The 16,180-nt window shown below is 51.1% G+C and overlaps 1 protein-coding gene across 1 annotated transcript in view; it reads right to left on the bottom strand.

Moving 5' to 3' along the window:
- Positions 1-4,905: 4,905 nt before the first annotated feature.
- The window catches only part of MYO1H (myosin IH), a 102,606-nt gene continuing 91,331 nt past the window's right edge, over positions 4,906-16,180 (bottom strand). Inside the window, exons 28-32 of the mRNA XM_060249872.1 lie at positions 15,481-15,616; positions 12,956-13,026; positions 11,189-11,283; positions 8,028-8,127; positions 4,906-5,582 (exon numbers count right to left, since the gene is read on the bottom strand). Coding sequence (XP_060105855.1) covers positions 5,556-5,582; positions 8,028-8,127; positions 11,189-11,283; positions 12,956-13,026; positions 15,481-15,616 — 429 coding nt within the window. The 3' untranslated portion in view covers positions 4,906-5,555. The remainder of the gene's footprint in view (positions 5,583-8,027; positions 8,128-11,188; positions 11,284-12,955; positions 13,027-15,480; positions 15,617-16,180) is intronic.

Genomic DNA, 16,180 nt, shown 5'->3' with positions numbered 1-16,180 from the left:
CCACTTGCACCTGATGGAATGGCCTTGGGTCTACCATAGCTCTCGCAGAGTTGTCCTTGAAAGGGCAGCTTCTGTCAGAGCTCTCTCAGCCCCACCCACCTCACAGGGTGTCTGTTGTGGGGGGAGAAGATATAGGAGATTGTAAGCCGCTCTGAGTCTCTGATTCAGAGAAAAGGGTGCAGTATAAATCTGCAATTCTTCTAGAGAGCCAGTTTGGTGTAGTGGTTAAGTGTGCAGACTTTTATCTGGGAGAACTGGGTTTGATTCCCCACTCCTCCACTTGTAGCTGCTGGAATGGCCTTGAGTCAGCCATAGCTCTGGCAGAGGTTGTTCTTGAAAGGGCAGCTTCTATCAGAGCTCTCTCAGCCACACCAACCTCACAGAGTGTCTGTTGTGGGGGGAGAAGATATAGGAGATTGTAAGCCGCTCTGAGTCTCTGATTCAGAGAAAAGGGTGCGGTATAAATCTGCAATTCTTCTAGAGAGCCAGTTTGGTGTAGTGGTTAAGTGTGCGGACTCTTATCCGGGAGAACCAAGTTTGATTCCCCACTCCTTCACTTATACCTGCTAGCATGGCCTTGAGTCAGCCATAGCTCTGGCAGAGGTTGTTCCTGAAAGGGCGGCTGCTGTGAGAGCTCTCTGAGCCCCACCTACCTCACAGGGTGTCTGTTGTGGGGAATAAAAGATAAAGGAGATTGTGAGCTGCTCTGAGATTCGGAGTGGAGGGCGGGATATAAATCCAATATCTTCTTCCAGCATCATCATCTTTTGCCTATTTGCTTGGTGTGCTGTAGAAGGCTTAAGTATGTAGGGTTCTTCTCGTGACGTCATGATGGGTTTGTGCAAGAACAAAGGGGAAGAAGGCAGTTACGTGGGAAGGGAAAGAAGAGAAAGCTTGGGGGGAGGGGGCTTAGCAGTAGGAAAGCTCTAGCCGCAACAGTACTTGCAGGGGATCTGAAAAGCCCCCAGGAAGGAAGAAAGGGAGGAGGAAAACGCCGCAGCATACTCTTGGCTATCAAAGAGGTCTTTTCTGCAGGAGAATCCAGAAACTGGCCAGCAGCAGTCTGCTGCATTTTAGGATTGCGTAACTATCCCTGGAGGGGGGGGGGGCAGGAGCTCAGAGAGGGCTTATCACGATGGCATGGCGAGGCAGTTCTCTCCCCCAAATATGCAGCAGACCAATTCTCTCAGCTTATCGGGCCTTCCACACCTAGATTATTTTGCAAAGAGGCTTCCAGGGCCAGGGGAAGGGGTGGGGTGCCTTCACAGTTTTCCTGGCTCTGTTCCGCTCTGTATGTGTCTCCTGGGGAGAGGACAGGGGAGGGAGGGAGGGAGGGAGGGAGGAGCTGTTTGCTCAGGATCAAGAATGTGCCTCCAGGAAGTTCCGCTTCTTGCTGCTGAGGGCAGAAGCCGTGCAAGGGGTGGAGGCGGGACTGCGAAGAACTTGGGACCAGCATCAAAAGGGGAGGGGGCCACAGTGTGTCAGCAGGCATGGGGCCAGCAGGTGTTCTCGCTCTCCTCCATCCTCACCGAACAAGCAAAAGGGAAGCAGGGGGGAGACCCTTATTACGAATTTGTACAAATACAGGAAGTTTCAAGGCAGAGTGCTTCATGCTCTCGGTGGAAAGAGAGCCTGCCCAACACTGCTGTCTTTTCTCTCCCACCTAAGGTCGCTCGCACAGCTCCTCCAGTGTCAGGGCCGGAACTGGAGGAAGTGGAAGGAAAACTCCTCCCCACCTGCTCTTCCAGAGCCAGTTTGGTGTAGTGGTGAAGTGTGGACTCTTATCTGGGAGAACCGGGTTTGATTCCCCGCTCCTCCACTTGCACCTCCTGGAATGGCCTTGGGTCAGCCAGAGCTCTCTTATCTGGGAGAACCAGGTTTGATTCCCCACTCCTCCACTTGCACCTCCTGGAATGGCCGTGGGTCAGCCAGAGCTCTCTTATCTGGGAGAACCGGGTTTGATTCCCCACTCTTCCACTTGCAGCTGCTGGAATGGCCTTGGGTTAGCCGTAACTCTTGCAGAGCTGTCCCTGAAAGGGCACCTCTGTCAGAGCTCTCTCAGTCCCACCCACCTCACCTCACCTCACGGAGTGTCTGTTGTGGGGGGAGAAGATATAGGAGATTGTAAGCTGCTCTGGAATCTCCGATTCAGAGAGAAGGGCGGGGTATAAATCGTTGTCTTTGTCTGCAAAACGATGCGAGTGAGGCCACTGCAGAAGGCCTCGAGTTCTACTCCCTAAAAGCAGCTGCAGAGAACCCCGTTGCTTTTGGTTGGAGCCCAGAAAGTTGGCAGTTGGTAGGCACACCAGGTGGCCCCCCTGCTGGATCCACAGCCTTGGGACTGCCACAGAAACCGGCTCGTTCGGCCTCCTAGCCCTGCAGCTGGAACCGAGAGGTCAGGAGGGAGGGACCCTGCCGTGTGAATTTCCTTCTTTCAGCTGTACTCCGGGTGGGGGAGGTTGCCTGCATTGATTCAGCAGCCTTCCAGATGTAAGGCCACGGCATGCTTGCAAACTGTCCCTGCACACAGATTGCCCAGAGGGCCACCTCCGTCCTCTCCCCAGGAGGGTAATAAGGGAAGCACATGCTGTCAAGAATGACCACAGAGCTTGAAGTTGGCTGGAGCTAGCTGTGGGTCACACCCCTGGGGTTGGGGTGGGGGGGAGGCACAACATTCCAGCTGCTCAAGGTTACCATGGCAGTAACTCCCAGCTCCTGCCTCTTTCCCTTGTGTAGAACAAATGATGGCTTCTTATTATGTGTGTGTTCCGTATTTTACACTGATCTGAGAAGAGACAAAATAAATTAGAAACTTTTCTTATTTAAATATGCCTCTGCACTTCCTTGAAAGGAGCTCCCCGTTTGGTTTCTCTTGAATCATTCCAGCTGCCGAGGCAAAGGAATCATCGCTTGCCGGATGCAACCCTGAGACCACGATGGGTCTTCTCAGCCTTTTGGCCAATTGAGAGTGCCAGTGGCTGTCTCTGAATTCAGGGCCCACTCCCAGAATGCCTCTCAGTTCAGGGTATGAAGAGAATGCAAGCAAAAAGGCTTTGCTGTGGGCCCATCTGCACACCACCCACCCCACACCCTCTTTCCTCCACAAGAGAACATAAGAGAAGCATCAGCATGTTGCATCAAACCAGTGGCCCCTCCAGTCCAACACTCTGTGTCACATAAGAACAGAAGAGAAGCCATGTTGGATCAGGCCAGTGGCCCATCCAGCCCAACACTGTGTCACATAAGAGAAGCCATGTTGGATCAGGCCAGTGGCCCATCCAGTCCAACACTCTGTGTCACATAAGAGAAGCCATGTTGGATCAGGCCAGTGGCCCCTCCAGTCTAACACTCTGTGTCACATAAGAACATAAGAGAAGCCATGTTGGATCAGGCCAGTGGCCCATCCAGTCCAACACTCTGTGTCACATCAGAACAGAAGAGAAGCCATGTTGGATCAGGCCAGTGGCCCATCCAGTCCAACACTCTGTGTCACATCAGAACAGAAGAGAAGCCATGTTGGATCAGGCCAGTGGCCCATCCAGTCCAACACTCTGGGTCACAGAAGAACATAAGAGAAGCCCTGGAGGATCAGGCCAATGGCCCATCCAGTCCAACACTCTGGGTCACAGAAGAACATAAGAGAAGCCCTGTTGGATCAGGCCAATGGCCCATCCAGTCCAACACTCTGTGTCACATAAGAACATAAGAGAAGCCCTGTTGGATCAGGCCAATGGCCCCTCCAGTCCAACACTCTGTGTCACATAAGAGAAGCCATGTTGGATCAGGCCAATGGCCCATCCAGTCCAACACTCTTGTGTCACATAAGAACAGAAGAGAAGCCTTGTTGGATCAGACCAATGGCCCATCCCGTCCAACACTCTGTGTACCACAGTGGCCAAAAAACCCAAGTGCCATCATGAGGTCCACCAGTGGGGCCGGGACATTAGAAGCCCTCCCACTGTGCCCCCCCAAGCACAAAGAATACAGAGCATTACTGCCCCAGCCATAAGAACCTAAGAGAAGCCATGTTGGATCAGGCCAATGGCCCATCCAGTCCAACTCTCTGTGTCACACAGTGGCCAAAAAAACCCAGGTGCCATCAGGAGGTCCACCAGTGGGGCCAGGACACTAGAAGCCCTCCTACTGTGGCCCCTCCCAGGCACCAAGAAGACAGAGCATCTCTCCTTCCACAGAGTAGGGGAGGGACAGTGGCTCAGTGGTAGAGCATCTGCTTGGTAAGCAGAAGGTCTCGGGTTCAATTCCTGGCATCTCCAACTATAAAAAGGGTCCAGGCAAATATTCATGAAAAACCTCACCTTGAGACCTTGGAGAGCCGCTGCTAGTCTGAGTAGACAATACTGACTTTGGTGGACCGAGGGTCTGATGCAGTATAAGGCAGCTTCATATGTTCAAAAATGACCAAGAGAAAATGCAGCTCACCACCTTGGGAGGGACGGTGGCTCAATGGTAGAGCATCTGCTTGGTAAGCAGAAGGTCCCAGGTTCAATCCCCGGCATCTCCAACTAAAAAGGGTCCAGGCAAGTAGGTGTGAAAAACCTCAGCTTGAGACCTTGGAGAGCCGCTGCCAGTCTGAGTAGACAAGACTGACTTTGGTGGACCCAGGGTCTGATGCAGTTTAAGGCAGCTTCATATGTTCATATATGTCCATATGTTCACCCAGCTAATTCCCCCCAGCCATTCAGAAAAGGCAACCACTCACCCTTTCAGCAGCACTGTCTACAGCTGCAGCCTCCTCCAGAACAACTTTCAGCCTTACATGATTTTTTTTGCAGCAAGAAACTCTGCAGTTATGTGTTCTACAGCACAAACTTGGGGCCACTTCCTTTTTCAGAACCAACCAGATGGAAACTTAATAGGGACACACAAATCAGTTTCAGCCCGTTGTCGCTTTCTTCCCATCTCTTTATTTGCATCACCGTGTACAATACCTTGCACCTCACTCTGTGTCAGCGAGTCAGCATTCCAGCCGCAGGCAACGTAGCAACTGGCAAAAGCCCCAGGCTGGGTCCAGAATGTCCATGCGGGAGCTGGGGGTGGCAGTATTAGGGGCTGCTCATACCCTCCTGTAGCCTGCTAGCGACTTGCTCTTGAAGGAAGGAACCCAGACTTCTCCCAGGCTGGAAGGTCATGGAGCTTTTACCCCTCCTCTGCCCTTTCATAAGCAGCTTAAGGCCCAGTTGGAAGCCACGGCTGGAATCCCTTTTCTGGGTGCAGCGGTGCTTCCCTTTTAAAAAGCACAGTTAGCCATAAATTATCTTGAACTTGGATTACAGAAACAGTCACAAAACTACAGCTCTAACAGTGTCAACATGAGTCGTTAGAGGTTTATGGGTGATAGTGGGATCTCATTAACAGCTGCATATATTAGATACGTATAGTACTTTTTTAAAAATGGAAAGACGGAAGGGAGGAGCATGCGTAGCAGTCCTGTGGCATCCAAATTCTCCGGGACGCATCTCTTCATACAGGTGTTTGTGAGAACTTTCTGTTCCTAGCAGCAGTGGGAACGGGTGAAACTTGAACTCATGTTCCTGTCAGGGTTTTTTCACTTTGGGCGATACCTGTTGGGAGTGAAACGTAACAGTCATTTTTTCAGAGGGAAGGCAGAAGCAAAGTTCCCTTCTCGTTTAAACATATAACATATGAAGCTGCCTTCTACTGAATCAGACCCTCCTGGGTCCATCAAAGTCACTCTTGTCTACTCAGACTGGCAGCGGCTCTCCAGAGTCTCAACAAGCTGAGGTTCTTCACGCCTACTTGCCTGGACCCTTTTTAGTTGGAGATGCCGGGGATTGAACCTGGGACCTTCTGCTTACCAAGCAGATGCTCTACCACTGAGCCACCATCCTTCCCCAACATATATGTACATACGAAGCTGCCTTCTACTGAATCAGATCCTCAGTCCATCAAAGTCAGTCTTATCTACTCAGACTGGAAGGGGCTCTCCAGGGTCTCCAGCGGAGGTTTTCCACACCTATTTGCCTGGGCCCTTTTTAGTTGGAGATGCTGGGGATTGAACCTGGGGCCTACCACTTTGCCACCATCCCTCCCCAGCATGTGGAAGGCATCTTTCCCCAAACAAGAAGGCAGAGAAAGGGCAGCTGAATTATATTTTTTAAAAAGGCACCTTAAAGGATGACACAGAAACACCCTTTGACAACGCATGTCAGAGATAGTGGCCCAGGTATCATCAGATCTTGAAAGCTGAGCAGGACTGGCCCTGATGGGTACTTGGCTGGGGGACATCCAAGGCATACCAGGATCGCAATGCAGTGGCAGGCAAAGGAAAACTCCTCGCTTCCTTCTTGAGCTGGGTCAGGCCGTGTTAGGCCGGGCCATGTGTATACCAATTTAAGATTAGGTAGCAGAAATACAGACTTTTTAAAGGACACAGACAAAACTAATTAAAAAAAAAACATGCTTAAAACATTAGCACTCATTGGTCCTAAAGGTGCTTTCTTTGTATTTCTCGCATGGGATCCAGGGAACTGAGCAAAGAAAACTCTGGCTCTTTCCCTCCCTCCCCAGGGGACCAGGAGGGGGAGGAGCCTCAACCAATGGAAAAAAGTGAGGTTTTGCTCTGTAGCTCCTGTGCAAATGAGCAAGCTTGGCAAAGCAAGCTGAGATGCAGAAGGGAGCGAGAGAGGGGGAGAAGGAAGCAGACAAGAGCCAGTTGCTCAAGGGCCTGAGAGGAGCCCTCCAGGGGCCTGATTCGGCCCCTGAGCTGCATGTTTGACGCCCCTGCCCTACGGGGTTTCTGAAGTTGGTTGTGACTTGGCCATGCCTTATACACACAGGTTTCCCAGAGGCATCACTGTTGGGAGAGACTGCCAGATCAGATGGTCTTGATGGTGTTACATGGGAGGGGCTGTGGCCCATGCAAAAGGGTACAGCGAGCTTCAGGAAAGTCCCCTCTCAGGCCAATCCCTGGAAAGCTACTGGCTGGAATGCCTCGGGGATGCTTGGAAGCTGTTTAAAACCACACGAATTGAAGCCCAAACAGAATGCCTCTCACAGGTGAGGAAAGGCACTGCCAAGTCTAAAAAGACCAGCAGGGTTGGCAACACAAGTCAAGGAAGCGATAAAAACTAAAGGGGCTTTTTTAAAAGAAAGCATTATAAATAAATAAGGAGTGGGAGGTCTGCCCCACGAACTGGAGTGGCTACGGGCTCTGGCAGAAGGAATGGGGTTATATTGGATCTCTCAAGGAAACTTTCAACCCAGCGCGCTGCAATGGTGAAAAAGGCAAACTCTGTGTTAGGGATTATTGTTAGGAAGGAAAGGTCCCCCGTGCAAGCACCAGTCATTTCTGACTCGGGTGACGTTGCTTTCACAATGTTTTCTTGGCAGACTCTTTATGGGGTGGTTTGCCATTGCCTTCCCCGGTCTTTTATACTTTCCCCCCAGCAAGCTGGGGACTCATTTGACCGACCTCGGAAGGATGGAAGGCTGAGTCAACCTCGAGCCGGCTACCTGAACCAGCTTCTGCTGGAATCGAACCCATTTTCAGCCCTTTGGAATTTGTACTATAGAAAAAAAGGGGCGCCCTGAGTTTAAGTAAAACTATAATAGAAGAAACATAATAGGAAAAACCTTCAGTCTACTCAGAAGCAGAGGCATCTATACTTCCCCCACCCCCCACAGCACTCTACAAGTGTAGAGTACTCATTTTACCAACCTCGGAAGGATAGAAGGCTGAGTCAACCTCGAGCCGGCTACCTGAAAACCCAGCTTCCACCGGGGATCGAACTCAGGTCGTGAGCAGAGGTTAGGACTGCAGTTTAACACTCTGCGCCATGGGGCTCGATTGTTAGGAAAGGGATTGAGAATGAAACAGCCAGTATTGTAATGCCCCTGTATAGATCTATGGTTGGCCTCATTTGGAATACTGCATACAGTTCTGATCATTGTATCTGAAAAAGGACACTGCAGAGCTGGAAAAAGTACAGAGGAAGGCAACCAAGACGAGCACTTTCCCTACGAGGACAACTGAAGGAAAGACTCACCACAGTCAGCAGTCCACTTTTGGCCTTGTAGATCCGAGACTCGTGTGCAGTCGTGAAAATGATGGTAGATTCTTTCCCAGCTCCCAAACTGTAGATGAGGCTACAAAACAGACACACACACACACACACACCCAAAAGACTGCATCAGGCTTTCTTCAGCGCAGTTTCAAACCCACTGTGGCATCTTAAGGTCATGGAACTTTCTTGTTCAGAAATGAATGCCAACATCCCCAAGTTACTTTGATCACAGAGCATTTGTGCAGGGCAAACATGGAACAGTCATAGGCCTGACCAGCGGAGGGGGTACGCTGCCCTCTGCACCCTCATGACCACAATGCCAAACACAACTCTCGGTTTGCAGAGGGTAAGCAGTGTCTGCATTCTGGTTGACACCGAAGTTCTACACTCCACTCTTTATTTACTGCCTGAACTCTTCAAATGTGAAGGAAAACAAGCAGATGAGAAGGGCGCCTGCCCCAAGGAACTTACTCTCTAAACTTTGGCAGAGGGAAAGGGAACAAGCGATGAAGGACAGGTACAAACCCTTCCAGCTTTTCATCTGTTATAGCTGCTGCCCCTTTGCCACCGGCCTGATAGAAGGACATTTAGCCAATGAAGTTTTTCCAATTACTTCATCGCCAGTGGCCTGGAAAAGTTTCCAGTGATGTGTTTTGGTGGCAGGCTGCTCTGAGGATCAAGCTACAAGCTGGGTGGGAGATCAATACTGGGTCTCCTGACATTTTTGCACATCAGCGGAAGTATACCTGTGCAGGGGCGGGGGAGAGCTATCAATGTGCCAGCAACAGGCGGACAGAAGGAACCGATACAGTACAGGTGAGTATTGTTCTGAAGCAATAGAACAAAGTATGAGTCCAGTCTTGGCACCTTGGAGACCAACGAAGTTTAAGTCTGGGGATATGCTGCACACAAAAACTCAGGGCTTTTTCTGGTAGAAAAAGCCCAGCAGGAACTCATTTGCATATTGGGCCACACCCTCTGACACCAAGCCAGCTGGAACTGTATTCCTGCTCCAAAAAAGCCCAGAAAAGCTTATACCCGGAACTAAACCCTGCCACCCGACTCGCGCTGTGTTCTACTGACATTTTGTTCTACTGGGAAAAGGTGGGAGGGATAGGTTCTCTTTCCCCTACCGCTGCTGCCTCATACAAAGCCCCGCCTCCTATTCAGTTTTGGGAGTTTTTTAAAAATTGGGAGATCCAGGTACTGTTCTCTTGTAAAGGGTGGGGGAGTCACAGTCTTCACATTCCCAAGCGCTTTGCAGGGAAGAAATAAAATAAAAACAAGAGCTTCATTTCAAGTGCTGAAAGGAATTAGGGAGTTAACAGAAACTATTTGAGGAAGACGTGGCTTTTCAGAGGGATTTGAGCGAAGAGAGATCTGGGGAGGACTTACAAGCATAAGAGGCAGCTGGGGGATGCGGGGGCGGGGAGGGGGAGCAGAAATGAGATTTGGAGGAGGAAATGCTGGCTTAGTGTTTTCGTAACCCTTAGACTGATTCACAGATAGGGCTGCCGATCCCCAAGTGGGGTCAGGGGATCCCCCAGCACCACTTCAGGGTCATCGGAAAGCAAGGGAGGAAGAGGGAAATCTCTGCTGGGCACTCCATCATTCCCTACAGAGACCGATTCCCATAGGGTTATAATGGAGAATTGATTTGCTGGTATCTGGAGCTCTTGGGCGTGGGGCTGTTTTTTGCGGTAAAGGTGCCAAATTTTCAGCTTAGCATCCAATGCCCCTCCTCAAAGCACACACCAAGTTTCAAAAGGATTGGTCCAGGGGGTCCAATTCTATGAGCCCCAAAAGAAGGTGCCCCTGTCCTTCATTATTTCCAAATGGTGTTGTGCGGTCCCTTTAAAAGGTGTGCAGTCCCTTTAAAATGTGACGGCCAAAACTCCCTTTGGAGTTCAGTTATGCTTATCACAACCTTGCTCCACCCCAAAGTCTCCTGGCTCCACCCCCAAAGTCTCCTGGCACCACCCCCAAAGTCCCCAGATGTTTCTTGAATTGGACCTGGCAACCCTGTTCACAGATGACAAAGTTCTTCTTGTGCGGCCATCAAGTTTTGAACAGACCAGCTCAGGCACAGAAAAGGACACCAACAAGGAGGGAGAAGGGGCTTCAGACTTCCACCTGCCCTGCTATCTGCTCCGCTGGGAAGACAAGCTGTAACTACTGATGACTACCCAGATTTCCCCAACAGCCAAGAGCAGCTCCCAGGGCCATTTTCAAGCTGGGAAAAAGTGCAGAAAGAAGTCTGACACTGGCTCTCCCCATGAGTAATGGCCCTGAGCTGAATCAAGCCCGTGTATACTTTACCATAGAGAAACAACGATTGCCATTTTAAAAGGGAGAAAAACTGCCAAATTTGTTAAAAATCGATATCTCTGCTTAGGAAGATAGGAGGAAAACGAAATTAGTCTCATTTGAAAAAGCATGTTCTAAGCTATTGGACTGGGTGTTGAATTTTAATTGGCGGACTTTTTAAGGTTTGGTGACTTTTTATATGTCAGAAGGGAGAGTTACTCGTGCAAGGGCTTACTCATTTGACAAGATGCAATCCCAATTTGACTCTCTGGAATCAAAAATGTTAAAAGCTATGGACAAAATGCAAATGGCAATGAAAAAAGAATTCAAAAAGGAAGTTGGAGATCTTAGAAAAGATATAGAGGGTTTCAAGGATGAGATAAAAAATAAAGTTAAAGAGGTAGAGGGAAAAGTGGATACACATGCCTCTATCTTGTTAAAACTTCAAGAGAAGGCCAGAACAGCTCTCATTGAAAGCCCTCATAGGCTTTGCAACGTGCGAATGGTTTGTACGGGATTCAACCCTCAAGCCAGCGAAGCAGTTCTTGCAGCAGATGAAAGAAGCGTGCCTTCCCTGGATGGCCCAGCCCAGCCTGACCTCAGAAGCTCCGCAGGGTCAGGTTAGCGTTTGGAGGGGAGACCACCAAGGAAGCCCAGGGTTGCTCTGCAGAGGCAGGCAAAGGCAAACCACCTCTGAATCTCTCTTGCCTTGGGAACCCTCTGGGATCACCGTAAGACAACTGCGACTTGACAGCCCCCTCCCCCCTCAAAAACAGGGCAAATCACACACAAGAGGTTTGTTCTCTGGCAGCACAACGCAGCAGCGCGATGCTCACCTCCCTTGGGCGACGGCAATGTCCTCCTTGTTGGTCATCAGGCACAGTTTGATAGATGTCTCAAACACCTTTTCACACTGCAGAATGAGGTCTCCCTGGAAGGGAGAAGAGAGTCCATCTAGCTCAGGGGCGGCCAAGGGTCGCTCTCCAGATGTTTTTTTGCATACAACTCCCATCAGCCCCAGCCATTGGCCATGCTGGCTGGGGCTGATGGGAGTTGTAGGCAAAAAAAACATCTGGAGAGAGCTACCGTTGGCCACCCCTGATCTGGTTGGCTCAGCATAAGAAGAAAGCTGCCGCTCCAGAAAGGGGGTTCCCCCCACCCACCCCCACCCTTCAACCGCTGGGTTAAGGAGCATTGGATCAGAAGAGGTTTATCGTTTCGGGGAGGACGCACAGGCTGAGATGGCCACAAAACGACACAGTGCTGTGGAGCCTTTTTATACTCACTTGAACATATCAACAGTTGAAGCTGCCTTCTACCAAATCAGACCCCCTTGATCCATCAAAGTCAGTATTGTCTACTCAGACTGGCAGCAACTCTGCAGGGTCTCAGGCAGAAAAACATCTTTCGCATGACCCACTGCCAGACCTTTTAGCTCAAGGTTCCCCAACCACCGGTCTGTGGACCAGTCCCCAGTCCGTGGCCTGAGGCCACACCACCTCTTTCGTCCACCCAGGTCCTGGGCTGACAGAAGGGGCACCACTGCTGTGTCCTTAGCCTACCCCTCATTTATAGGCCCCCGCCAATCAATTGATCAGTGGGGGTCTTTAAACGGGAGGGGGAGGCAGATTGGCCTTCTGTCGCTTGGCCACCTAGTGGGGAGGCGGCAGAAACTGCCCCACTCCCCCCCCCATTTAAAGACCCCCAATAGAATAAGAAGATGATGATATTGGATTTATATCCCGCCCTCCACTCCGAAGAGACTCAGAGCGGATATAAATCCAGTATCTTCATCTACCTCACGGGGTGTCTGTTTTGGGGGAGGAAGGGAAAGGAGATTGTGAGCCGCTCTGAGACTCTTTGGAGTGGAGGGCGGGATATAAATCCAATATCTTCATCTACCTCACAGGGTGTCTGTTGTGGGGGAGGAAGGTAAAGGAGATTGTGAGCCGCTCTGAGACTCTTCGGAGTGGAGGGCGGGATATAAATCCAATATCTTCATCTACCTCACAGGGTGTTGTTGTGGGGGGAGAGGAAGGTAAAGGAGATTGTGAGCCGCTCTGAGACTCGTCGGAGTGGAGGGCGGGATATAAATCCAATGTCTTCATCTACCTCACAGGGTGTCTGTTGTGGGGGAGGAAGGTAAAGGAGATTGTGAGCCGCTCTGAGACTCTTCAGAGTGGAGGGCGGGATATAAATCCAATATCTTCATCTTCTTCTTCTTATAAAGGAATTACTGGAGTGATTTATACAACCTCCCCTGTAGGGTAGATCATTGCGTTATTTCCAACATTGCTGATGGGGCAGGCCAAACCAGCAGTACCAGCTTGCTTCCATTTGTGTCTGAAGTGAGAGTTGAACAGGATAATTTCTTGCCCGGACTCTTTGCCACCTTTGGCTGTAATCCTGGAGAGCGGACTGGAATGTCACAGTGATGCAGGCACTCTGCCCATGCTCAGAGGTGCTCACCCCATCACCTTAGCTCTGGCGCAGGGACAGCCCAAGCCCCACAGACAGGTTAGGCTTTACAGCAAATGGACAGTGTGTTTCTTTGTGGCTAGAATTTCATCTACCCACAGCCAGCTTGAGCAGGATTTGGTTACCTTTTGCTGCTTGCATTCTTCCGAAACGTGGACGACTAAGATCCCATCGCTCAGACCGCTGACAGAAAGACCTCGGAAGAGGAAGGCAAAAGTCTCAGTGCAAAAGGAAGTCCTTTATCAACCAAATACAAAGTGTCTTTTTGGTTTGGTTTGTTTGCAACCCAGGGATGCCAGCCCACCCAGCAGGAGACTCTCCTGCTGCCAAACTTCCCAGGGTCTCTCCCTCCCCATGTGATTACCCCCTCCCCCACCATGACCCACCAATTTTGCAGTGACCTGACTGCTTGGCTTTGGAGCACAATATGTTTAAGAGATCCCCCCCCCCCCAGATGTTCCTCAGACCCAGGTATTTGGCTCATTTAGGTATACAAGAAAACTCTTCTTAGTCTGTGCAGGATTTTTAACTCCTTTTTTTTTTAGGTTTTCAAATTGTTATGCTCCTTTAAGTCATTATCAGTTTTAATTACGGGTTTGTTGTTTGCAGGGGTCGTTTTGTAGAAAAACAGGCAGTGGTGCTCATTAGCACAACTCATTAGCATATGCCGCCACCCTCCCTCAGCCAAAAGCAACCCGACACAATAGAGGAGAGCCCCAGGCGAGCGAGGCCTGCTTGGGCTGGCTAGAGATCCAGCAAGCCCAAGCTGGCCTCGCTCACCTGGGGCTCTCCTTGGTGGCCCACCCCACAGTCAAAAGGCCAGCAAGCCACCCACCACCACCCAAAATCGCATCAGAAGTAGAGAAAGGGTGGCACGGGCTTCTCCAGGGGTTAATGAGGGTTGCTGGGAGTGTGGTAAAACTCCTGGTGGTTGGCTGTCTGCCCATTCTCCTAATCCAGGGATTGTTATGCAGCTGCACCTGCTATTCAATAGACAAGATAGGTGGAGAGGAAGAAGGGAAACCGTTGGAAAGGTTCAGGAGTTGTGCTCCTGTGAGCTCCTGCTGAATCCAAGGCCTGGTTGCTTGAACTGTGGATTCTTTTATGGTCTGAGGTTTTCAGGGATTTAAAAGCAAGTTGCAAACAGAAACTCACACACACACACAAAGTACTACGTGTGGGGCAGGAGAGAGAGAGAGAATCAGGCGCTTTTGATTCATTCCCCACATTTGCACACCCCCAGTGGTTTCCCAAACAATCTTCAGACAGGGAACTCTGCCCCGGTCCAGTTGGCTGCACGCAGCTTCAGCACATTACAGAGAATTCCCTGAGGAATGAGGCAGATCATGGGAAGGAGGGCAGGAAGGGTTGCTTCAGTGCTTAGCTCTTGTGGCCCTTTCTTACACACCCAGGGGAACGCTGATGGCCACTTTGGGGTCAGTCAGCAGTTTATCCCCAGGCCAGTTGGGCCAGGGATCCTGGAAAGGTGGGGCTTTTGGAGGGGGGGCTTCTTTTGGGCTTGAAGCAGCCGTCACTGGATGTGTGTAGGGGGGAGATATTTACGAATCTCCTGCATTGTACAGGGGGCTGGATTAGATGACCCTGGAGATCCCTTCCAACTCTATGGTTCTATGAAGAAGAAGAAGATATTGGATTTATATCCTGCCCTCCTCCGAAGAGTCTCAGAGCATCTCACAATCTCCTTTACCTTCCTCCCTCACAACAGACACCCTGTGAGGTGGGTGGGGCTGAGAGGGCTCTCACAGCAGCTGCCCTTTCAAGGACAACTCTTGTGATAGCTATGGCTAACCCAAAGCCATTCCAGCTGCGAGTGGAGGAGTGGAGAATCAAATCCAGTTCTCCAGATAAGAGAGCTCTGGCTGACCCTTTCCACCAGCTGCAAGTGGAGGAGTGGGGAATCCAACCCGGTTCTCTCAGATAAGAGAGCTCTGGCTGACCCAAGGCCATTCCAGCAGGTGCAAGAGGAGGAGTGGGGAATCAAACCCGGTTCTCCCAGATAAGAGAACTCTGGCTGACCCAAGGCCATTCCAGCAGGTGCAAGCGGAGGAGGGGGGAATCAAACCCAGTTCTCCCAGATAAGAGAACTCTGGCTGACCCAAGGCCATTCCAGCAGGTGCAAGCGGAGGAGGGGGGAATCAAACCCGGTTCTCCCAGATAAGAGAGCTCTGGCTGACCCAAGGCCATTCCAGCAGGTGCAAGCGGAGGAGGGGGGAATCAAACCCGGTTCTCCCAGATAAGAGAGCTCTGGCTGACCCAAGGCCATGCCAGCAGCTTCAAGTGGAGGAATAGAGAATCAAGCCCGGTTCTCCCAGATAAGAGAGTTCTGGCTGACCCAAGGCCATTCCAGCAGCTGCAAGTGGAGGAATGGAGAATCAAGCCCGGTTCTCCCAGATAAGAGAGCTCTGGCTGACCCAAGGCCATGGTAGCAGGTGCAAGTGGAGTAGTGGGGAATCAAACCCCGTTCTCCCAGATAAGAGTCCACGCACTTAACCACTGCACCAAACTGGCTCTCCAGGAAGCTCTCTAGGGCCTGCACATGGAGTCTGCATAAACGCCAGCTGGCCAGCAGGGTCTCTTGGTTACCCCATACAAACTAAAGCATGCCCTAACTGGCCCCTGTCCGTTGTACCTTTGATCATGTTGTACTCCACCTTCTCCTTGATCTTGGCCGCCTCCACCAGGTAAGAGGAAACCCTGGTCAGGACCAGCAGCCGGTCTTTGGGCTTGAAGCCTTTTTGCTCGAACTTCACCACAGGAGCCACATACTGAAAAGCACCACAGGCAGCCCCTCAGCAGCCCCTGAAGGGGCTTCAGACACCCGAGGCTGCCACGTCACACCCCCTCCGCAGTGTAGCACCGCCCCTCCCCTCTGCCCCCTCCCACTCCCTCCCTTCTTCTATTTGCATCCCCTTCAGAGGAGGAGGAGACGATAATGATATTGGATTTCTATCCCGGCCTCCACTCTGAATCTCAGAGACTCAGAGCGGCTCACCATCTCCTTTATCTTCCTCCCCAACAACAGACACCCTGTGAGGTGGGTGGGGCTGGGAGAGCTCTCCCAGCAGCTGCCCTTTCAAGGACAACCTCTGCCAGAGCTACGGCTGACCCAAGGCCATTCCAGCAGCTGCAAGTGGAGGAGTGGGGAATCAAACCTGGTTCTCCCAGATAAGAGTCCACTTCACCACTACACCAAACTACAAGAGCTCTGGCTGACCCAAGGCCATTCCAGCAGCTGCAAGTAGAGGAGTGGGGAATCAAACCTGGTTCGCCCAGATAAGAGTCCACGCACTTCACCACTACAGCAAACTACTAGAGCTCTGGCTGACCCA

This window comes from Heteronotia binoei, chromosome 11 (genome assembly GCF_032191835.1).
Source record: "Heteronotia binoei isolate CCM8104 ecotype False Entrance Well chromosome 11, APGP_CSIRO_Hbin_v1, whole genome shotgun sequence".
NCBI classification, from domain to species: Eukaryota; Metazoa; Chordata; class Lepidosauria; order Squamata; family Gekkonidae; genus Heteronotia; species Heteronotia binoei.
Note: the sequence above shows the minus strand (reverse complement) of the source record. Positions and strands in the feature narration are given on the sequence as shown.